This window comes from Pan troglodytes, chromosome 8 (assembly GCF_028858775.2).
Source record: "Pan troglodytes isolate AG18354 chromosome 8, NHGRI_mPanTro3-v2.0_pri, whole genome shotgun sequence".
In the NCBI taxonomy this organism is placed as follows: domain Eukaryota; kingdom Metazoa; phylum Chordata; class Mammalia; order Primates; family Hominidae; genus Pan; species Pan troglodytes.
The window spans coordinates 117261967-117287356 of record NC_072406.2 but is presented as its reverse complement, the minus strand read 5'-3'; the positions used below and the strand labels follow the sequence as shown (position 1 = coordinate 117287356).

The 25390-nt window shown below is 40.6% G+C and overlaps 1 protein-coding gene across 1 annotated transcript in view; it reads right to left on the bottom strand.

The window, feature by feature from the left end:
• Positions 1-25390, bottom strand: part of SORCS3 (sortilin related VPS10 domain containing receptor 3) — a 617030-nt gene that overhangs the window by 84012 nt on the left and 507628 nt on the right. Inside the window, exons 10-13 of the mRNA XM_016919295.4 lie at positions 18580-18726; positions 16868-16970; positions 11480-11556; positions 8513-8604 (exon numbers count right to left, since the gene is read on the bottom strand). Coding sequence (XP_016774784.1) covers positions 8513-8604; positions 11480-11556; positions 16868-16970; positions 18580-18726 — 419 coding nt within the window. The remainder of the gene's footprint in view (positions 1-8512; positions 8605-11479; positions 11557-16867; positions 16971-18579; positions 18727-25390) is intronic.

The window sequence follows — 25390 nt, the reverse complement described above, 5'->3', positions numbered from 1 at the left end:
CGAATGAAATGCAGACAGTCTGCCATAAACATCTTCATGAGTTTCTAAATTATCATCATCTGTCTTGAATTTTAAGGACTTGATTATTTCAGCCTTTTAAAAAAATATATTGAAGGCTACATAATCATTTAAACTAGCCCCAAGAAAGTTGGGCATATCTAAATTGCTTGTCATAGAAACAGGTTTCTCATTTCAAAAGTGAAAACATGTATAATTGGAAATGAACTTTACTTTTCTTACCATGTAGTCCATCAGTTCCTAAAATAATCATAGTTGTTTCAGAGTGTGTCGTGGCTACTAACAAGTCAACTCTGGCCAATAAGTCCGGAAGGTAAGAAAGTATTAGTTGGGTTTTTTGTTTGGTTTGTTTTGGCGACTTTGGGCAAATTGGTTTTTGTCTTGGCAGATGAAAGCCAAAGTGAACTTAAGGCCTCTCTCTGTCTCATTCTCAGGATTTCCTTATCAATAAAAGGTTAGCATGAGCCAGGTGCAGTGGCCTGTAATCCCAGCACTTTGGGAGGCTGAGGCAGGTGGATCACCGAAGTCAGGAGTTTGAGACCAGCCTGACTAACACGGTGAAGCCCTGTCTCTACTAAATACAAAAAAAAAAAAAAAAAAAAAAAAAAAAAAATTAGCCAAGCATGATGGCGCATGCCTGTAATCCCAGCTACTTGGGAGGCTGAGGCAGGAGAATCGCTTGAATCTGGGAGGCAGAGGTTGCAGCGAGCCGAGATTGTGCCATTGCACTCCAGCCTGGGCAACAAGAGTGAAACTCCATCTCAAAACAAATAAATAAATTAAAAAGGTCAGCATTAGCAGAGCAAATTGCAGCGAGTGCCATGAGCATTGCAGGGAAGGAGTCGTCTTCACATCACTGCCATAATGAGCAGAGCACAGGACAGCCATCTTTAGTTTATACAATGAAGAGAAGACCCACAGAGAGCCGACACGGAGAGACCATCGCAGCCTTCCAGTATTGAGATACGACCTCCAAGGCAAAGCTAAGTCCAGATGGGGAGAAAAATTGTAGATGATCAAGGTCCTGCTACATGAAATGAGTTCACACGGAAGGAGCAAAATCCTTGCTAGAGGAAACAGGGATTGGTAGATACCTAAAGGAAGGATGATAAACAACAAAGTCCAGGTAGAAAAGGTAGCATGGACAATTACTGAAGCCCAAAGATGGCATAAGTAAGCACAAGCAAGTGGGCAGGACTCTAGAGCTAGGGCGATCTGAGATCAGCGATTTCCAACACTTTATTCTCACACTGAGGCAGTTATGAAGAATAAAACTCCCTAAAGAAACTCCAAAAAAAATAACATTAGAAAACTTAATCTCTTAGTTATAAAATATTTGGGTCTGGATAGGCTGCCATTTGTGAAACATTATTATTATTATTATTATTATTATTATTATTATTATTTTGATGACTAGAAGTTTTCAAATATCCTGAGGTGATATATTATATATTGAATTCTATATTGAATGGTATCCCCAAGGGATGTACCTTCTCCTCCTCAGGTCAGTAGCTCATTAATGGCCAAGACAAAGGAACTGTGAATTCCTTAATAGCTCCACAGGTGAAATTGAAATCAGTAGGATTGCCAATACTCAGGGAGACAGAAGTAAAATTCCAATTGATCTCCAAATAGTGGCAACATAGGACTACAGAATCAAAGTCAAATAAAATGAATTTATCAAAATGTTACTGATGCCTACTACTATGTGACTGATCTGGCAGTGACCTCAGTTCTAGGGATACAGAAATGAACAGAAAAGGAAAGGTCCTAGCTTCCACGGAACTTACTTTCTAGTGTGAGGAGATGAACAATTTGGAAATAAATAAATGCAAAACTATGAGTTAGAAATAAATATCATGGAAACAACTAAAATAAGGTGATTTGATAGTCACCAAACAGCTACTTTCTACTAAAAATTTAAGAAAGCCCTTTCTATGGAGGTGACATTTAAACTGAAATCTAAATGATAAGTGGAGTATCCGTGTAAAGATTCAGGAGAAAACCATTACAGAGGAAAGGTCTAATATGAAAAAGCTGCCCTGTGAGAAGAACAGAAAGATGGTCAGTGGCTGTAGCTTAGTGTGAACAGGGATTAGTTGAAAGAATTAGTAGAAGAAAATAAGGCAGAAGTCAAATCATGAAGGACCTTATTTTCAGTTGAAATAATATAATTTGATTTAAGCTTTAAAAGACAAGTTTCACTTCTCTGTGATAAATGGATTGTCAAGACCCAAAGTGGATTAAAGGAAATGAGTTGGGGAGGGGTGGTAATTTAAGAGACCACACCAAGATGGGGCTTGGATGAAGATTATTAATAGTGGGAAAAAATGGAAATATTTAGGTTATTTTTAGAGATGAAGTCAATGAATTTGGTAACAAAATATATAGAGGTTGCATGAGCAAAAGAAAGAAGTCATGGAAAATATTGATTTGGGGGAGTGTTAAACAATTGAGGGGGAAATTAGAAGATCAGGAGAAGCAGTTTTTTTGGTTTCTTTCTCTTTTTTTGTTGTTTTTTTTTTGTGTGTGTTTTTGAGACAGAGTCTCGCTCTGTTGCCAGGCTGGAGTACAGTGAGTCGATCTCGGCTCACTGCAATCTCTGCCTCCTGGGTTCAAGCGATTCTCCTGCCTCAGCCTCCTGAGAAGCTGGGACTACAGGCGCTTACCACCACACACAGCTAATTTTTGTTTATCATCTGTTTGTTTCTGTTTTGGTCCATGTCACGATTGATGCTTTTTGGACTTCCATACTGTAATATTGTTAAGAAGACCTTTCGATGGATGGATCTAGATTTCTCATCATAATTAGGGATGTAAATTTGGAAGTCATTTATAAGACAGAAACAACTTAAAGCAGAATACTTAATACAAAAAAAAACAAAAACACCAAGACCTACCACTAGAGAAATGAAATTAGCTAATAAAATATATAAAGCTGGAAAGAAACTGGAGTCATTGGTCAACTACAAGTTAAATATTTTCTGGCAATGCCACTATCATGAGAGGTAATCAAGCCACCGTGAGTGTAGGATGTGCTCACAGATATATTACAAGCATAAGAAAAGAAATCATCCTTCTACACAATCCTAAATACTATGTTCAATTTTAATAAGTGTAGAAAAACTGACAATAAGAGTAATTAAAGGTAAAAAGCAAATGGTTCTAGAAACAGGTTATATGAATTTTAGGCAGCTTAGGGAAAAAGAAGAAGAAAAACTGAATTAATTACCACTGCATCTTAATTTTTGTAAATGAGAAAGTTTCCAAATATTTTAAAGGGCTATTTATCGACTACCAAAAAGGGATAATGTCAGTGAAGGAAATTAGACAGAATGTAGTTAGATAGGTGGAACTATTAATTATTTAACATACAGATAGAATAAGGGAATAACATACAGATAGAATAAAGATTTCCATGTGACCCTTCTAAAGAGAACAGTCAAATATTTGTGGATAAGAATATAAGTTCCCAAGTACACACTACCATTCAACAGTGTATCCCAACGCCTATTCTAATGCTAGATAAATAACATATGCTCAACAAATATGTATGCAATAAATGAACAAATGAATAAAATCTGTCTTGAGTTGCATATCATGTCATTTCCCAGAACTTAAAAAGGCTTTTCTAGCCTAAGATATTTCTAAGAAATACATTGAGGTCCTTCCCAGCTGTACTTTTCTAAAAATCATACGTAATTCTGTAGCAGGCTTATTCTGCATAGATCTGGGTGGCATATTACAGGTCAATGTACAGAGATTACAAGTAGATTTACTATTGCTCAGCATGAAAAACAATCTTTCTAACAACTAAAGCCATTATACAAGATGGGAACTACGTAAGGTGGGTATTTGCAGGTCAATTAGCACTGTGATATTCTGGTAAAGTGAGGTAACTTTTTGGGGGTGTCACAAAAGAATCAGCTACACCAGGTATAATACTAGTTTAAATGACTTCTATAAGACCTTTTCCTACTTCAGGTGTCTATGACTATGATACTAACATGACATAAACTGAAAGGAATAGAATCTGCCAATAACAATCAGAATCCTCCTCAGAAGTCTCTAGCACAGAAATAGAGAGCTACAGTGGTCATTGAGAATCAATGTTCCTTCCTCTGGTAAGGTGTATTGCTCCATTTCATTTTATCCCCAGTACATGAGGTGGTAGCATTTTAGCCACCTGGAAGTTCTTCAGAACACTACATGCACTTTTGCTTTTCAGAGGCATGTATTGTTTGGAACTATTGTTTTCATTCGAAAGTTTCTCTGAACAAAATGCAAGCACACACAACCAAAGAAACACAAAAGGCCAGGTGATGTTTTCCTTTCTGTTTCCAAGAACATCCCATTGAGAGACACTGACAGCTTGTCAGGGCTAAGCAAACAGTCACACCCCTGTCTACCTGCCCATTAGGTGCTCTGCCGATTGTGAGTTTTCATCAGATCTCTCTATTCAGTGGGGGCCCATTGTTTATCTCACTCTAATGCTTCTCAGGTACAAAGGAGATGGAGGGTTTCCCTGAAATAGCACTTAGTTCTAATCTCAATGCATCCAAATGTACATGGTCACAAACAGATGGATTCATTTGTATGCTATTTGCGTTCATGCCTATCTGGCTACCTATCATTTCAATTTGTAGGAAACAACATGCCTTGTTAGCCTAGCTAAAGTTTCCCCAGCTTTTCAATTATTACTCTTATTTTCTCTTAAAGGCAATGTAGCTATTATTTAAATCTGAGAGCCACTACATCCCAGTGGGTAATCTGGTGTCTTTTTCCTATTCAAATATTAATATACATACATCTGTACATAAAACAATGTCAGTCTGAGATCTATGACAGAAAATGGCAATGAACTGATTACCTAACCTATCTTCCTCTTAAAATGAGCTTTGTTTACCTTGAGGGTTGTCACTTAATTAGAAGCTCCTAGTGAAGAAAAAGCTGGCTTAAGTTTCAGAAGCTTGTATCTCACAAACAGGAGACAAGATCAGTCAACAATTTCATAAGAAAACATTGATGATAATAACATTGTCAAGCCCTTACAAAACACTCACTTAGCCTTTGAAAGAGGAGTACAAAGGATAATTCCCAAATGAGTTTGTTGTTGTTGCTGTTGTTTTCTAACACATATACTCAACACCTGGCATTTAACCCCTTCGAGGGATTGCTTTAGAGAATGGTATTCATAGAAAGGCAAGTAAGCAAAAATCATGGTCTCTGTCATGTTCAAGAAAACATTTGTAGCATTTATGACAAATGGCAGTATCAACATCCTATAAATGGGATAATGCCATTTCAAAAGCTTAGTTTGAAAAATCATTCTTAATACTTTGTAAGTTAGAATAGCCAAACAAATGGAGGGTGATATTATCATTGTTATTATAAGAGGAAATTCAGTGGCAGTGCAGTTCTTTTTTTTTCTGAGCTCTATAAACATTTTTACCAAGAAAAGGGATATTACATTGAACAAGGGAAAACTCAAACTTAGTAGTGATGACTTTGAGAGTCATGATTTGGTCCTACATAAATATCCCTAAATGAATATTGAGTAATTTTCCCAACTTGGATGGCTTCCTTCCAGGCATAATCAGACAAGTACTCCATTTGGAAGTGAGGTAGTCTTTGGAGATAAACTTTTGTGGATCAGACTGGACGGTTAGATGTAAGGATGCTAATATTTGACAAAACCAAAACTCTCTTCCATGTACTCTTGCCATGTCAAATATGCTCTTCTCTTCTACCACCAAAAGGAAATGACAAAAATAAACTCTTTCTTTCCTCAGCACAAGGAAACTTCTGCAGAATGCTTTTAAGAATCAATGATTAAGTGCGTGCTAGGTCCCTACCACAATCAAGGAGAGTGATGGCCAAGTTTAAGGGTCGGTTGCTAGCCTCTTCTCCAGGACTTATAGGGAAGAAACCAGGCCAGCTAAGTCTGTCTGTAGGACATTTATCAACTCTCTTATGAAGATTTAGATGGAAGTTTTTAACATGATGGGAGCTAAGAAACATTGCCTTGCTTGGTTTAAAAACAAGCTTGTTTTAAGGCTCAAGCTGTTTTCTCTGAGAGTGCAAGTCCTACTCAGTCCACAGTAGAGATAGCTCTTTCCTCTACAGAGGCAGATGGGTTTTGTTAGCAGAAAAAATTACCTACCAGACCAACTTTAATCCCTTAAACTGTCATGTAAGTTCGTCTGAGTCCTACCCACCTCTATTTACATTTTTGGTCTCAATCAAATAGTACCCTGAACACTCCCTACATTACTTGAATTCTGGACTTCAGTCAAAGTTTCCTCTTTCCCTGGCTTGCCTCTCACCTCTCCTGTAACTCCTGGTATCCCTCTCTCAAAGGTCAGCCCTCATGTCACCTGCTGCAGGAGATGACATGAGGGCTGACCTTTGAGAGAAGGATGCCAGGCTCCTTACACACCAGGCTTCAGTATTCCAGCAATACAGACAGCTGGCATCCTTTAGCAGACATTGCTTTCACTTCTAGTCACACATGTACTGCCTAAACACCTTATCTTGAGTATAGTCTCCTGGAGGGCAGGGACTATGTCATAAGCCTAGGTGTGCTTGTTATAGTATATAGAAAATTAGCAGCCAGAACAGAAGAGCATCCATGACAGAAATCTAACTTGGTGCTGCCAGGTATACATGTCTAGCCTTGAGAAAGGTATTTAACATGTTTGCTTTTTGATGCCATTATAAGTGGGTGATAAAAAGGTACCTACATACAGAGGTTGGGCAGGATTAAATGAGATAATTCATGTAAATGGTTTAGAACAATGCCTGGAAAGTCCCTTAATAAATACTGACTATCATTAATATCAAGCAATTACAGTCTTTGGATACTACCAAAAAACTATATAAATCAGTAGCAAAAGGATAAGAAACAATTACACTGGGAACTTTTACAAGCTCATCCTTGAGGTGGGAGAGTTCTCCTCTTACAAATGGCTCCACGCATCTTTTCAACATTTATATGCACAATCTCTCCATATCATAGTGGTAGAACTATTTCACTATAAGCTAGGTTAAGCTTTAAGAAACTGGTAATATTTGATCATTTTTGACCTAAAAATGGCGATTTCATACGGTTTCACTTAAAATGGTCAAATTGAGAGAATCCTTCTTAAGTCCTTGCCAAAAGGACTGAAGCTTGGATTTGGCATTAGGGAATTCTAAGCCTTTCCTGATTACAGTCTGATGCTTTCCAGTAAAATTCTTACTCTAAACTTGTTTATCTCCCAATATCTAAGACCTGGTAGTTAGGCTAGGGTCCACCTTCCTGCCCATGTGAATCTGACCAACTGTACTCTAGATAGGATATTCTCCACCCACAAATATTCACTCTTCCAAATATTCACTTTGCTGAATCTGAAGCGTGAAATTCTTTCCCTTCAGGGCATAAATACAAATGAGACTCATCCATTCCCTGCCAAAAACACAAAACAACAACAGCAACAAGTTGTCGTCATCGTTGTCGTCGTCGTCATCATCATCATCATCTATTCTCATTCAACTCTGTCCTTGTGGAAGGTCTTGCATATACACTGTCAGCTCCATTTCATAATCTTACTCTTTGAAAGGAATAATCTATACTGTCTCTATTTCATTTCATTGCTTATCATCCATTCAGTAGCTCATTCGTTTATAAATCTATTATAGTCTTACTTTCATCCCCACCTCTGTTTCAATTCTACTCTAACAAAAATCATGAAAAACCTCCTTTATTGCTTAATCCTAGGTTGTTTTTTATTCCATAACTGACTTGATCTGATTGTAGAATTTGATGCTATTAATCACCCCTTTCTTCAGCATTCATGAAAATATTTCCCCTTAGTTTCTATATTTTGGCCATTTCTCTTTAGTCTGTCCCATAATTTCTTCCTGCTGTCTGAATATTAGTTTTCAGCAGAGTCCATAGGAGTCCCTGGTTTCTCCTTGTACCCACTCTCTTGAGGCATTGAGCCCACTACCATAGCTTTAACTACCACCTAGTGGTTAATGACGTCAAAGCTAAAGTGTCAGCCTAGACCATTCCCGAACTTCAGATGAATATATCTGACAACTCATGGCCATTTCTGCTGAAATATTCATAGAAACCACTAACTCAACTTCTCCAGAACTGAACTCAGTATCTGTTACACGTACCTAACCCTCCTCTTCCAATTTCCATCTCTCCTATTTTGGATTACTGATCTTGGCTACTTGAACTGCAGGTCCTTCCTGCTGTCTTCTGCCTTATCTGACCACTCATTACCACCCACCCCATTCATTACACCTCCCCATCTGAATTATCTGGCCTACTATTGCTGCTTATGAGTTAGATGATGTAAAGGCTATTAAATGGATGGATGGATAAATAAATGGATGAGGAAATTTACAAATGGGTACAAAACCATGCAGAATAACTCATCACAATCCTCTCCACTAAAAAGCTGCTCATTAGCTCATTAATAGGGTAGGGAGCTCTCCTTACCACAAATGCCTGACTGGCAGAGGTGTGTGTTTCATGGCCACGAGGGCGCCACCCCAGTCTAGGAACCAGACATTGTACTCTTCATCAAAGATCTGGAACAACAACAACAACAACAACAATCATAGCAACACCTTACATTTGCATAGTGCTTAACAGTTTACAGTCTTTCACATATATTGTTTCATCTAGGTTCTGAGCCTTCCAACAGCACTATCAGATAGTTTTGCAAGTATTATCTCCATTTGATTGATGAAGAAATGGGCTCACAGAAAACAAATAACTGTCCCTAGGCCACTCATATTGCATTTCCAGGGCTCTTTCCACTACTAGTACTGTGAACCAGCATGCTACATGAAGGTGAAGCAACAAGGTGCATGCTCAACTAGGTAACCCAACAGAAGTATGACTTTGAAGAAACTTCCCTATCTTTCCAGCTAACTAAGTTACTACTCAGCCTTCTCTTCTTCCTCATCTATTCAGATGTTTGCTAATTTGTCAATAGTCTGTGTTTTATAGTGTTGTTTATACATTATCTAGGAACTTAAAAGACAATTTCCTACCCACTATGGTAAAACTAATAACTGATATAGCCACCACCTCCCTGCAAGTTGGATGAAGACCCATGTTGGGTGTCTATGAATCCCTACTCTAAGTGGTCATTGAAACACAGTACTTCCAGGGACCTAACGTTATTCATTCTTTATTTCATCTATTTGTCTGTTACTTATCCATCCATTCACTCATTCATTCTCTTATTCAGTATTCCATCCAACCATCCATCCCTCCATCTACCCATAGGCATTTTCTAAGCACTGACTTCAATACAAGGTTCCGAGTTAAGAGAATTTCAGACCTAAGCCCACATATATCAATGCTTATACCAGATATGACTTTTATATCTCCAACCTTAAACAGGAAAACTATTTCTCCAGCAGAGAGCTAATCTCAATTGTAGATCTTCTAGGGGAAATTATGCTTGGAGAATTCCTACAGCACTTAACCACTGATGGTGGTTCATGCAGCCTAGATGGAGAAGTTGGGATGGTGGGTTAAGTGAAGAGGGCTAGAAGAGGATAAGGAGATGATACAGTCAGATTTAAGGGGTGAATGTGTAAGAGGAATGGGGCTGCCTATATATATGCCCCAGGGAACCTTAGAGAGAAAAGTAGTTTCTCAGTCCTAAACCTCTTTTTTTTACATATTTATCTTCAAAGAAAAGAAAAATGTCCCTATTAATGATAAGCCCCAATGCACAAAGGACCTAAGGGTGACTCATTTATATTCCAGGTATAAACATAGACTCTGAGTCTGCAATGTTAGGCTTTTCTCTCCAGAGCTTAAAGGATGGTTCTGTGATAAGCCACATAATGGAGATGCTGGGTTGAACCCTAAGAATGAGGAACACAGGAAGAGGCACTGGGGAGGAGGGAGAAGTTATCCTTATCCTTTCCTCTTGATTTCACCATCTGGCCACTGCTCATTTTTGCCCTGTCTAGTACTGGAGTGAAAAAGTGGATTCCTTAGCTGTTTATGAAAGGAGGAAAGAAAAGTAGTGACAACGTTGGTCAGGTGAGCTACTCTTGAGGTAGAGAGATCTCCAGAAATGGTTTGCCTATGAGGAGATTTTTTTACCAGATGAGTTTGTATTCCAGCTTCCACCCTCCTTTGGCTCTCGTAATAGGTTATTTTACATTTTGAAGGGTATGATCTTATTTATGTATCTGTTCCCCAGCCACCTTATTATGGCCTTGTGGGTAGGAACCTTAACTTATTATTGACTGTGTGCCTTGCAGTACTTGACATAGTTGCTTTTGTCTTGTAAGTACTTGTTAATTTTTACAACGCTGGTAGTGCTGACACTGGTGGCAATGGGGATGATGATGATGGTGGTGATGACCATCTTCACTAAGGGATCCAAACAGGAACTTGTCTAACAAGATATTCATTGTCTTTCTCTTGTCTTCTCCACGGAGAAACTGTCTCACTTTTAAGACTTAGTAAAATGCCACCCCTCCTTGTGATGTCTTTCCTGGTTTCTCCAGCAGGATCAATTCGTCTCTTTTCTTTGTATGCTAATAATGCCACTAAAATATTATTATCACCCTGAACTATAGTTAGCTAGCTACGATCCCATTTCTCCTATTTAATTTTGAGCTTTTTAAGGAAAGGGACTCCAAAGTATTCAATTACCTCCTGGAGCCTGACAACTAGTTGACACTGTATAAGTCTATTTGTCCAATATAGTAGCCATAAGAGAGTATTTACATTTAAATTAATTAAAATAAATAAAATTAAAAATTAAGTTCCTCTGACACAGTAGTCATATTTCAAGTGCTCCATAGCTGCATGGACAAGCACAGATACAGAACTTTTCCATCATCGCTGAACATTCTATTGGACAGCATTGATGTAAGTGTTTGTAAAACTGAATTAACATTTCATGCAGTCATATATCTGTTTCATACTTACTCACATATAAGCATATAAGCTGTTTCATACTTACTCAAGACAGTCTACACAATACTTAAACAACCACTGACTTCCATGGCTTTGTCAGTTTTAATGTTCCAATCCTTGCATTTTGTAGATACAGAAACACATCCCCAAAGGTGAAGAGACCAGCTTGCCAAGAACTCTTGGCACACTAATGATAAAAACAGTTTTATCAGTTGTATCCCCAGCAACCAGCACAGTACTTAGCATCTGGACCTGTTACATACATATGGCTGAAGGAAAGAATAAGTGAACTGGGAAAATTCCAGTTCCTCCTATTCCCTGCCCAATGCCCTTCTCATTATACCCCATTACCCCTCTAACCTGCCAGCCAAATTGACCAAACTGAACAGCTGCTTCAAATGTTTTGAAATTACAAAGTCATAATGAGGCTGAGAATCTATAGGATGGAGACAGAGATTGGTAGAACTTACTCTAAATGCCTCCTCCCTTTTTGTCAATTCACCCAGTTACCTGTCTCCATGTGTTGCCCCCATCAGAGGAGATGAACACACCAATATCAGTATATGAGAGCTCCGGGCCAATGTTGCCTGAAACATAAGCAGATCATTTGAGATTGTCAGGAGTTTACCAATTAAGTGTGCTTAGGGCTGAGGGATGGGGGAGCAGAGAGTAAAGGTTTTCTAAGTGATATTTACAGCTAATTTGTGCAGTTTCTTTTCTGGTGTCATATCAAAAGCCCAGCAGGACGAAAAACCCAATATGGGAAAAAATCTAAATAGTATGACAGAAATGCATCATTCAATGACATGAGTCAAAGACAATATCGATTAGTCCAGGTCTCTTGAATTATTCAGTCTGTATACCAATAATCTCTCACATTGCTCCTGACAGGTGTCCCCTGAAGGAAGCAAAGAGTGGAAGAGTAGACACATATGGAGAAATCTGGCATAGGAGCCTGAGAAAAACTGGTGTGTGTGTGTGTGTGTGTGTGTGTGTGTGTGTGTGTATGTGCGTAACTGTGTGTCTGTTTGAAACTTGTCAGCATGTCCTTTGAGTGCCAGGCAGTTGAGTGACCCAATGGTACAGATTATGTAACCTAAATTATACGGTGCCCAGAAGAAGATGACCACATTCAGCATACCATGGCCATCAAGCATGGCAGGAAAAGAAGTCACCTGGCTTATGCCTAGACCAACCATACTTGCTGCTTCCATCCCTTCACACTCTCCTCTCTGCCCTTCTTTTTCTTCCCCTGGCACTCCATCACCTTGTGGCTATGCTTATTAAAAAGAAAGTGGACAAGCTTTTCTAGTCCATCTATATTGATTTAGTTTTCCCAATGAGCAGCCCTCTTCTCACAGCCTAAAAGAGGCCCCCAACCTAATAGTGCTCAATAAATAATTGTGGAATGAATGAATGGGAAAACAAATGATTGGATCATGTTCCAATGTTGATGTGCACTTGAGGAAGTTCTGACAACCAGGAAGGAACCCTAAACATGTAAGAGTTTATCTTACTGGCTGATATTTTTTCTTTAAAAATAGCAGGAAGAGAATGTTAGCTCCCACACATCTGTAGCCTAAATAGGAGCACAACAAAAATGCAATAATGAAAATGTTAATTGAGCTCCTGACATTTAATGCTTCAAGATGAGAAATTAAAGGCAGGCTACAGCTTGTCAAGCTTCCATCAGCATCAGGGAGCACACAGATAGCCAACTTGTTTTGAGACTCAAGATTTCAAAAATAACCCCTGGGCTCAGGGCTCAGGGTTCAGGCAGTAGGTGTGGGAGGAGTAGGGAGAGGCTTGGTGAGTAGATCCATGGAGTTCTGTCTGGAATTTGGAATTCAACTCCCCAGATACAGGTTTTAGAAGACACAGGTAAGGAAAGTAAAGGGAAATGGGGAGGAGAATATCAACTCGAGTCACTTAGTGGTTGTGCTAACCTGGAGCATTGTGTTAAGAAGGATTCTTTGGTTTTGACAGAATAGAATGTGGTGGTGATCAACAGATGTCTACCAAGGGTGACAGAGAGAGAGGGAGGCAGGAGCACTGTTGCTCCACAGCTGTGTATCTTCCATCCCTGGCATGGCTTCTAAGGATCTAGCTTATCATCCCTCACCTTCCTTAGAAGCTGGTTCTGTCAACATCTTTAGCCTCTCTTTCAAAGCTCGACTAGATGGATTTTGGGGGCCTTATGGTGGTAAGAACCCAAGGCTCACAGTGAACTCTATTTGTGGAAATATCTTCTGTCAATTGAAGAGACCTCTGAAAGAAAATGTTACTGATCACAGAGACCAGAAAGTTGGTTCCCAGATGAAGGGACAGAAAAGATGTACCCAGGAGGAGTTGATCTTTGAACATGTACAGTCCTTAGGTGGCTCTGTGGGTGATTTCTGATAGGAAGAGCCGGTGTCAGAGTTATGGTGTCAGAGAAGGAGGATTTGAAAAATGAGCCTTGCTGGCTGAAGTGGAATTGGAGCTCAGCTAGAGTGGCTGCCAACCATGTTGGAAGAAGGGGATGCAGCTGTTGCCCACCTGAGTGGTATGATGAGAGAGGAGGGAGAGTGAGATGGAGAAGAACTGGGATCTTTTCTCACCAACAGCTTTGCTGGTAAATGATGGAGGGCCCGTTGCCCTTTTTGGAAGTTTTAAACAACTTGCTTTTACCCTCATTTCCTCCCAGTGCTATCCTTCTCTGCTCCTTAAATATTAAAAAAATAAAATAAAAGGGAGAGAATATTGAAGTCCTCTGAGGGCTAGCTACGCTTCTCTCACCACCACTCATGCCAGAGGGAGTTGCTGCCCATACAGGGTGGCTACAGGCTCAGTGGGGGAGGAAGCTGACAGTATACAAGCAACTTGCCCCTGCAGGGGCAGGGGCGGGAGGAGGGCCTCCACAGAAAGAACAATAGGAGGGTGCGAACATTCAGAGTTTACAGGAAGTTTGGCAGGGGGTCTGGTTAGCTGTGGAGCTGGCATGGAAAGGGGCTCAGAGATGGGTCTGGCTGAAGGGCTACAGAACAGAGCACCAGAGGTGGAATCAGAGAGATTGTGGGCTGGGACATGACACCTGTTTCCACCTGCCCACAGTCTCTTCATCTCTAAATTGAGGAGTATAGTAATTGCCATCTCTACGTCATCGTGCAGTTATGCAATCAAGGCAAGAAAAGCAAGCTTTGGATGCTGTAAGGCACTGCGAGGATGTGAGGTCTTTATTACTAGCTTGAAACCACAGTGTTAAGGATATTAGGAACCCTAGTGTTTCTGCTTGCAAAAGGCAATTGCCAAACTCTCTATACTAGATTTCCATCTGCCTTCGGAGATGTCCTCAACCAGGAGTTAAGAGATGAATCCCAGGGTATACTTTTATCCACGCAGCTTCCCTGAGACCACATCTCAGTGCAAAGTGGGAAAAGGGAGTCAGCAGTGGGAGTGGAGAGAGCCCAGGGTGACTGACACCTGAAGGCAGGTGGAAGGCATGGATATGGGAAAGGACCCTGCAGGGGCAGGCTCCATGCAGGCCACTGAAGGCATAATTGGCTGACGTCATAGTTATCTTCCTGATGGCAAATAACCTCCCAAGGTGTCCAGGGCAAGCAGGGTAAGGAGAAGCTGGGTATGAAGAGGCATGCGCCAGTGACTTAGCCCTGGCTTTTCATCAGGATCTCATCAGCTGAGTTATAGCCCTCCCAAAGATCCAGGGCATGGCAAAAAGCCTCAAGAATTACAAGGGGAGATAAAAAGAAATTAGCAATTCTGATACATATGGGACAAAAAAATTCAAAAATAAATCTTTAATGTCTGTGTGTTTGCTAATTTACAAAGTACTAATTTAGAAGCAATATGCTGGTCACAGGTAATAACAACTACCATTAATACTACCTTATGATGCTCTGTGCACTCTGCTGGGTCTTATAGACACATACTTCCATCTCTAATTTTTACAACACCCCCACAGTTTTACAGATGAGAAAAATGAAGCTCAGAGTTTAAAAACTAAGCCAAATGCACAAACCTAATAAGTGTCAGGGCTCAGCCTGGAAAGCAGGAGGACAAGTTTCCTGAGTTTCTCTGTGTGCATAGTGCATGCATCGGATTTATGGATTTATTGAAGGAGATGAGCACATTATATTCTTCTGATGTAAGAAGAGTTTTAACTTCTATAACATTAATGATGATAAGTAACACGTAGTGAGTATTCAATATGCCCCAGGCACTGTTCTAAGCATTTTATTTATTTATTTATTATTTATTGAGCCAGAGTCTCACTGTGTCACCCAGGCTGGAGTGCAGTGGCACCACCTTGGCTCACTGCAACCTCTGCCTCCTGGGTTCAAGCAATACTACTGCCTCAGCCTCCCTAGTAGGTGGGACTACAGGCATGCACCACCACACCTGGTTAATTTTTGTATTTTTGGTAGAGACGGGGTTTCACCATGTTGGCCAGGCTGGTCTCAAACTCCTGACCTCAGGTGATCCACCTGCCTTGGCCTCCCAACATGCTGGAATTACAGGCATGAGCCACTGCGCCTGGCCGTTGTTCTAAGCATTTTAAATTCATTGTTTCATTATATCCTGCAATTCTGTTATTTTGGTACTATTATGCCCACTTTGCCAATGAAAACACTGAAGTTCAGAGTGGTCAAGCCACAAAGAACAATGCCTGGCTACACACTAAATATTCAGATAATATTAACTTTTATTATTCATCCCTACTTTTTGATGTAGCTTCCAGTTCAGACCTCCTGTAGGTCTTGAGGAGAGGCATAGGGTCCCACAGCCCTTGAGTTGGAAAAACCAATCCACATGGATTGCAGAGTGTGAGGATCACTTCTCCAGCTAGGGGAACAGCAACTGAGCCTGCCTTCATCTCTCCTCAGCCTGGGTTCCCTGAAGCCAGTGGTATTAAGCATAGTGGGCTTGTTTAATACCACTATGGTGTCAACCATCTGGGGTTGACAGGAGTTGACTAAAATGCCAGAAGGCTATGCCAGCTGTCAATCTGATGAGAGTGGTTCATCACTGGTGGTATCTAAAAGCTCACACAGTTGTAGGCTTGGAGAAGGAAGCCATGCCTAGAGAGTAGGAACTCCAGGGACCAGAGCTTTGGGTTGATGAGAGAAAACAGAATGTACCAGCTCCGAAAGTCACTGTGAATTTATCTGCTTTCATTAGAAAAATAAGCTGACCAACACCAGAGCTCTAACTTCTAAGATTAGCAGGCTGCCTTCCTTTATGCCATCAATGTATTCCTGAAAAGGTGTATGGAAATGCAGTGCATGCTAATCAGAGAATACTCCCCGGAGACTTCAGCTTTCATCTCAGAGTTGCTTTATCTTCATCTCTGACTGATGCTCAGTGGACAGTGATTCCAACAATGCAACCTTAAGTTTTTCTGCCCTTTGCCCTCAGGCTCTCAGCCAAGGGGTTAATCATGTGTAAACAAGCCTTTACATGCACCAGAGACCTCCTGATTAAAAACAGCTCTGGGATGGAACCCTTTGTAAAGAATCATCTGTGTAAAGAGAAAAACTACCCCAACTTACATCTGGTGAGCTAGGAAGTTCATATATCATGTTTTCTTAAAGTGTGGATTCCCTATTACAAACAACCATTCTGATTGGTCAGTTTACTTTGAGAGAAACTCTGGCCTCTTGCTAAGCACAGGGGACTGCTCTGTGTCTGGGGGGAAGATGCATGAGCCTAGGAATTACAAATGTATGGAGCTCTTTGCACGTTAGGTTCTTAGATGGGTATTGGGGAACCCTGCATATTTTCTGGGGAGAGTGCTCACAGCTTTCATCTGATGCTCAAGTGAGTCCATGATCCAAAAAGAGGTGACAAATTTATTCTAGACACTCTCAGTAAGGAAGAAGCACAGGGAATGTTTCTTACCTGTAGCCACCACAAGTCCTGGGGCTGTCTCCTTGCTAGATATTCTTCCTGAGGAATATGGATTTTCAGAGAGTTGCAGGTGCAGATGTAAGGAACAGAAGGGCTAAAATGGAGAAAGAAATAGTTTCATTCTAGGAAATTCCAGACACCTGTACCCCTGCCCCACTAGAGATGGGCTTCCCAATGTTCAGCTCCCAGAAATAGCAAGGCATTGGATGGTGAGTCACACAGTTTTGGGCAGGAGATATCCGCACCTGAGATAGCTGGTATGCTCACATTAGAAGCTCCACTGAGTACCTTCCATAAACCCCCTCCTGCCTCTGCCCCCCAACCACAATCTCGTGCCTTTCCCTCTCTTCCTCACCCAACCTATCCAAGTTCCAGTTCATGGCTGGCTTTATGAAGCCTCCTTGACCATTCCTTCTACCAGGATGACACTAATATTCTCGCATTTCTGATCTTGACCATCAATTCTGCTTCTTGGAGTTGTAAGGGCCCTCTGGGAGGAGTGAAGAGTGGAAGCTATGTGAACTAGGCCAGGCCCTCCACCTTCTTCAGCCAGATTGTCTCTGTCTCTGTTTTATATATTTTGTTCTTATTTATAATTTTACTTAAAATATTTGAAGCCATCATCTAAAACCTATATAAGTCTGTGTTCTCTATTTATTCATTTATTTATTCATCTATCCCCACTGGAGTGTTCTTAAAAGGGCTTGGGGATTTACAGAGACATATTCTGTACAATAAATACAAATAAGAAGATGAAGAAATAGAAAGAAAGAGAAAATCAGATTAAAATAAGATGAAGCCATGGGCAAGGTTTGAGAAAAAAAAAAAAATGCATGCTGTGACCAATTCCTAGAGGTAAGCAGGCATTTCTCTCTGACCCTCCTAGTACCTGAAGCAAAAATTATATGGAATAAGGCTGAAAATTACAAAGGGAAAGGGCGCTATTTGCTGTATTTACCATTGTAGTCCCAATTTTTAACATAGGGTCTAGAATAAGATAAGTGGTTAATAAATCTTTTTGAATAAGTGGCAAGAGGAAACTTTTTGCTCAGAAGAAACATAACCATTTCTGGGACCTTAGAATTATTTCTTACAGCAGTCCTTATTCAGAGGGCACTGAAGATTGTGGATTTTATTGTTAAAGAAGCCTCTTGCCTCCTCACACAGAGCAGAAGCACCTGGAGCCAGAGATACCATCTCACACATCATGTCTTCCATGGTGCCTACCCCAATATTCCATATAACAGGAATCCTGGAAATGCTGATAGATTAACTGTCCCATATGGACATTCCAGCCTAAGCTCCCCCTGGATTCTCAAAGCAACTTTTGCTTGCCTCAACATCTAGCAAGCATTTACCAAAACACAATGCATCATGTTAGTATCAGTTAATAGATGTATTACTACTACTGAGCTGTGCCTGGGACCCTTGAGTACAGGCTCCTTCTCTTATATGTTTCTTTGCCTTACTATGAGATGGAGCACATAGTAGATCCTCATTAAATGCCTGCATAATTCAACTGGGCTTTTCACCCAATTGGTGCTGCAGTCTGAGTCCACACACCAATGCCCGGCAAGTTTTAGAAAATTACTGCTCTGCACCACCTGAGTTCCTAAGACCCTTTGACAAAACAAAGCCCTTGACACAGCTTCCGCAGGTGGCCAGCCTGCCCTGTGAACTTCCCATGAGGCTGAGTGACTGACCAGCAGGCAGTGCACTGGGCTTCCTCTCAGGTCCACATCCGGAGCTTGCAGCAGGCGCCAATCCCTGCCTTTGTTGTAAGTGATGTATGTCTTCACCTGGTCGTCCACCTTCTTGTTTGCCAGAAATATCCCTTTGATACCTGCTACCTAGGAAAAAAGGTGAGAGATGGAGAACCATGCTGGGCCAACATGCCTTTGGTCTTGGAGAAGCCCTTAGAGAAGCCGCAGAATTTCCCACGGCATGTTGGGGTTCCAAGCAAGAAAAGAAGGAACATGATAGGGAACGTTGAATGCCATGTGGTCTCTGAAAAATGTTTAAAAAGTTCATCTCTGAACCTTATGTCACCCCCTAGATGTCCCTTTCTATGCTTACCCATCTGTTTTTTCCCACTTTGCTCGTCTCTGTACTTTGTTCCATAGGACTTTACCTTTAATTAACTATTAACATTCCCTCTGAGATGGGAGTGGCTGACAAGAACTGAAGGACTTACCCCTTCCGGCAAACATGTTTTTCTGCTCAGAAGAGGCCTGTAGATGGGTATTTCATAACAATGGAAGTTGAGGCATTGTGATTAGTAGTAATGAAGATATCCTGGGGCAGATGATCCAGCTTGGAGGCCTGGCATCTGTCTCTTTCCATGCCACTAGCTCACTATGTGACTTTGGATAACTCCCATATCATCTGTGGGACTCAGCCAATGGTCGCTTTGAAATTGGTGGAATAAGCCCTATTCCTCTTCTTTTTCCCAGTTGGCTGGCAAAGGATCCATGAGACTATGCAAAGCACTCACCAGTGTTCCCATGTTTTGAGATTTGCATGCCTTTGACATTTTGACGGGAAAAGAGCATCACCACAAAACAAGCCGCTAGAGGATTAAAGGAGATTTATCACCCAGAAGGGTTCTAGGGTAAGCACAAATTCTACTCAAACTTCTATTCCTTATATTCTATATGCTGGGCAAGGAAAGCAGATACTTATAATGACAACGTCCTGCAACAAAGAAAGATTCCCTTATCTCTTTTTCCATAGAAGTTATAGCATGTTTCAAAGGCAAATAGCAAATAGCATATTGCCAAAGGCAATTAAATTAGTTTAAATATATATAAACAATAGGTTCAATGGCAGGTTTTGTGGGTGATACTCAGATATCTTAAAGTTTTAATTGTATTTATCCCCCATTCTTCCAGTATCATGGTTAACTGAGGTTTACTCACTTCGGAGAGAATGCCAGTGGGAGAAAATGGTAAGAGTTTCACAGAAGTGAGCTTATTTTTTTGTTTTCAAATGACATAATTTAATTGATGAAATAAAAAGTCTTCTTTTCTTTTTTTAAGTAACCTGATTGGCCTTGAAAGAGAATGCCAGCCCAAATAAGAATAAACAAACAAACAAATGGACAGAGAATCTCAGGAGGAGAATAGAATTAACTGGAAGGACACCACCAGGGGAATTTGACAAAGGGCCAACAATGGAATTGATTAGATTGCTACCTGGAACAGTGGGTAGGTAAGCAGAGAAACCAAGGTAGGGGAGGGGCATGATGTCTGAGCCATGCCCTCCCTAGAGACCTCCTCTCTGCCCTAATGGCTTAAAGTCAGGGCCATTTCAGGAAGGACAGCATCTCGAATGCTCATCTAGGGACTATGAGCCCCTCAGTTCACCTCAGTCTTTAAAACCAACTGCAAAGGTGCATCTCCTAAACCTGACTACTAATCATTCCTCACAGAGAATAGAATCTTGGATTCTCTAGAACCTTCTACCTGATGGAGGCCTTTCAGTGTTCTGTTTAGCCACAGAGCTGGTGCCTTTTCTGCTAGACCACCAGCTAATGATTCCAGAGGACTCACTCCCCTAAACCAGTTACCCTCTCCCACAAGTACCCAGGGCCTTGCTATCCACTTCTTGGATGAAAATATTTGGATCAGACTCAGACACCTTGACCCCGGTTCAGTTTTTCCTGGGGAGCAGCTGTGGCCCCCTCTGATGCCCCCAGCTCAATGCATCACAGAAAGAATTCCAGCCACTCAGCAACCTCTTGTGATCTTCCAGGTGAGCAGGTTAACAAATTAAAGAATCATTACCATTACCATTACCATGTTTTCCAACTGAGCACTTCACCATTTGGACGGGCATTTTCTGTGTGTCCCACATATTCTGAGAACAAAACCAGGGGAATGGGGACTAAAAAGATGTAGAAAGGACAGACTCCCAGGGAACCCACTTGCAGCTGTGAGGATGCTTCTCCTGCAGTTGTACATAATGCCGCAGCAATCTCCTTCCCGTCTGAAAGAAACGGAACATTTCCCACTTGTGTTTGGATAGTTCAAAGCCCTTACATTATTACTGAATCACTTTTTTGGCTTCATGTCTTGTATAAATGGACTGCGAGTTTGGAAGGCACTTGGCTTTTGTGTGTCCTAAGCCAACAGCTTTCACACTTTTTGACTGAAACCCAAGTAAGAAATACATTTATGTTGCAACCCAGTAGACTCATACCCATATATGCATGTATGTGTACACATGCATGTACACATATATTTCTAAGACAAAAGTATTATGAAGACTACGCACCCTCACTAAATGCAATGTAAAGGAATTGGAGAATGAGACATGCGTTTTTACTCGTCCTCATCCAAGGAGCTACAAAACATTGAATTAACTTTAAACATACTTCCACCCACTGTTGTTTGAAATCAGATGTTTGGCTGCTGCTGATTATTTCAGCAGTCCAGGGAGAAGGGTAACAGCTTGTGATGGTGCCCACGGAAGAGGACAATACAAGGTGTCTAGCCTGTGTGGCCCACTTTCCCTCTGGGAATCAATTTGAGTGCAGAGGGAAACTGACAGCAGGCCCCTTGGCGGAATGCTGAGTCCAGGTGGCATGGTCATCTGTTGGTCACCTCCCAGAGACCTCAGGCCAAAAAGCCAGGGCTCTGCTGAGAAAAGCAATTACCATGATCTGCCTTGGGCTGTCCCTAGAGTCCCACCTGTGGTGAGGGGCTGAGGAAGGTTGGTTCAGGGAAAAAAAGACCCTGTGGAGTCTCTAAGCAGCTGTCCTTCTGGCCCGATAAAGGTCACTGAAGGTCATGATAAAGCAGAGGGAAGATGACAGGCTCTAGGGAGAGGAAACGCAAGGAAACATCAATAAGATGGGCAAAGAGACCAGAATACTGAGGCTGGCTGGGAAGTTTCTTTCTTTTTTTTTTTTTTTTCCAGATGGAGTCTCACTCAGTCACCTGGGCTAGAGTGCAGTGGCACCATCTCAGCTCATTGCAACCTCTGCCTCCTGGGTTCAGGCAATTCTCCTGCCTCAGCCTCCTGAGTGGCTGGGATTATAGGTGACTGTCACTATGCCCAGTTATTTTTTTGTATTTTTAGTAGAGATGGGGTTTCACCATGTTGGCCAGGCTGGTCTCAAAATCCTGACCTCGTGATTCGCCCGCCTCAGTCTCCCAAAGTGCTGGGATTACAGGTGTGAGCCACCGCGCCCGGCCTGGAAGTTTCATTTTATCCATCCAGGTATACTGGGTCCAGCTATTTAGTCACTGAAGAAAAGCAAATCACACCTGCGATGAGTTACCACTAAATCCCCATCGGAACAGCTACAAACACACACACACACACACACACACACACACACACACACTCTCTCTCTCTCTCTCTCTCTCTCCTCTCTCTCTCTGTCAAACCAAGCAAGTGTTTCTGAAGATATGAAGCAACTGCTACTCTCATACCTTGCTGGTGGAAATGCAAAATCCCACAGCCACTTTTGGAATAATTTGGTGGCTTCTTATAAACATATACTTAACATTCAACTCAGCAATCCTACTCCTAAGTATTTACCCATGAGAAATAAAAATTTATGGTCAAGAGAATGTTTATAGATATTTTATTCATAATCACACAAAATTTTAAAAAGTAACCTAAACGGTCTTCAGCTGGTGATTGAAAAACAACCTCTGTCACATCACACAACAGAATGCTGCTCAGAAACAGAAGGAACCAATGTATTCAACAATGTGGGTGAATCTCAAATGCATTATTCTAAGCGAAAAAAAGTCAGACTGAAAAGGTTACCTACTGTATAACTCCATTTACTCACCCTCTAGAAAAGGCAAAACTAAAGACAAAGAGAGGTCAGGTATGTGTTTGTCAGTGACTTTGGGGTAGAGAAAGGTGGACTACAAAAGGGCAATAAGGGAATATTTGGGGTAATGGAACTGTTCTATGTCTTGATTGTGATTTGTGCACAATTTACACACCAGAATGCACAAATCAAAACTCACAGAACTTATACTAAAAGGGTAAATTTTACTATACATAAATTATACCTCCATAAAAATGCAAAAAAAAATTAATAGTGAGAAAAGCCTAAGTGGTTTGTCAAGCAGACGTGGATTTCTTGAAAATGCAGCGCCACTAGCTGTGTGATCAGAGCCAAGCCACTAAATTCTCTGCATCTCTGTAATCTCACAGGCACAATGAAGAATGTGATATTGTGAGAGATAAATAAGAAAAAAAATATATAAGTTGTTTACGACTGTGCAATCCAAAACAGTAGCCACTGGCCACATATGGCTTGAAATGTGGCTACGGGAACAAAGAAACTAATTTTTAATTTTATTTCATTTTAACCAATAGAAATTTGAATTGAAGAACTGATACCCATTTCAGTTATTGGCAAACTTTTAAGTTTGTTGAGAATAACTTGGGTATGTGAATCTTCTTTTTTTACTGTAAATTTATGAAATGTTAAATACCGATCGAGTATTTCTGGTGAAAATTTAGCATATAAATTGAGATTCATGGGACATGTAAAATACATCCAGGATTTTGCAGACTTATTATGAAAATTAGTATGGAAAAATATAAAATAACTAAATAATTGTTTACATTGAACGTATACTGAAATGACATTTTAGACACTTTGTTTAAATAAAAAATATTATTAAAATTAATTTTGTCTGTTTGTTTTTTACTTTATAAAATGTGGGAAGCAGAAATGTGGAAGTGTGTATGTAGCTCACCTTATGTATGTATTTGTCAGTGCTGGTCTAAAGCATTGCCAGGTATGCTGTGGTTATTATTGTAAGGAGTTATAAGTTAGATGCAAAATATCCAGGAGAGCATTGAAGAAAATGTATCACACCGGCAGCTCAGAGAATGCTGCCATAGTATAACTGCGGGTGTTGGAAAGAATATTTGTTTCTTGATTTATTAGGGAGAGTAATTAAAAAGAAATGTAGTTTATAGCTGGGGATGTGAAGACACTGCAATAGAGCTCTATATGAAAAGAGTGTTACGAGAATAATGGTAAGTACACACAATAGGCTACATTCACTGTCAATACCAGCCTTGTTTTGAAGGAGTCGGCTTGACATCTCAAAGAAGAGATCGATTATTACTTGGCCTTCAAGTGTTATTTTCTCCCCTAATTATGTAATTATAGTCATGACAACATTGTACTTTGAAGCAGGAATTTGAGAAAGAACAAGCAGGAGAATCTCTCTACAGCAGGAGACAACTCCAACGGATTTGAAATGGAAATTATCTCAGCCTTGTTAGATTTTGGGGAGTTCAGTGGGGTTGATCTCCATTGGTCCAAGGATTTTTCAGTGCCAAGGCTTGCAAGGGGAATTTCCAAATAAGTTCTTGCTTTCTTTGTCTCCTCTCCATTACCAAGAAGAGGCTTCAGAGGTCCATGCAGAAGATGGAATGATATACCTGTGGCTTAAGTGGGCAAGGTCAGCCCAAGCTACCTGATATCTGAAAATTACCTAAAGACATCTCTGAACCTTTGAGTCAAGGGGAAACAGGTGTAATGTCCTATTCTAATATAAAGTTACAAATTAACCTGGCACAAGGGACTACATCACACGTGCGAATATTTTCTGGGTATGTAAATATGAGGGGAAAAAAGATAAAGAAATACTAGCCCATAGCATAAATGCCTGAATCTTCAGTCAGCTTTTTACCAGTATATTTACAATCCTCATCCCCACTGCTCCACAAGGCCACTCAACATTTCATAAAATAGGATCCCTACTCATTCGACTCTGGTTCTCTTCTTATTTCCAACAATTTGTCTATAATTAAGCCAAACTCATCTATAAGTCTCTCCAAATTACTCAAGTTAGAATTATTCTTTTGTGACTCCACAACCTGGTGGAATCACACCTCTAATACAAGTTAGACTGTGATAATTACCCTAATAGAGTCACTTGTATCATTCCAGTAATTATGAATCTCATGCACCAGTCCTAACATCATCAAACAAAATACACTCCATAAAAGTGTGCTAATTTAGCTGAATTGAATGTGAAAACTTACTGGTTTTCTCAGTTGCATTACTCAAGGGCACTTGGAGTCCAGAAAAGTTGTAGTCTCTTTGCTAACTGGCCATATGGTACATAATCACAGTTTCTGTGAGAATTTCCAGTAAAGAAGGTTAAATTCTAATGACCCCTAGAGACCAATTAAATTGAGCTTTATCTCCAAACCACAGAATGTATCTCCAGGTGCAAAACAGCATTACCCTCTAAAAATCTTCAGTATGGTCATGGTCTAGATAATGTCAGGTTCCAATTTATTCACTTGGTATTACATGTTTTCTAGAATCTGAAATTCAGCTATTTATCCAGCCCTCATTCTTGTCCCTGACAAGCATCTATTCCACACAATTAGCCTGGCTAGCTTACTTTCTCACAAATCAGCACCATCCATTCAGTCCTCGGCTCATTCCATTCCTACGTTTGGAATGCCTCCTTCTTCTTCACTATTTCCTCCCCAGGGCAAAAGGACTGATAGTCA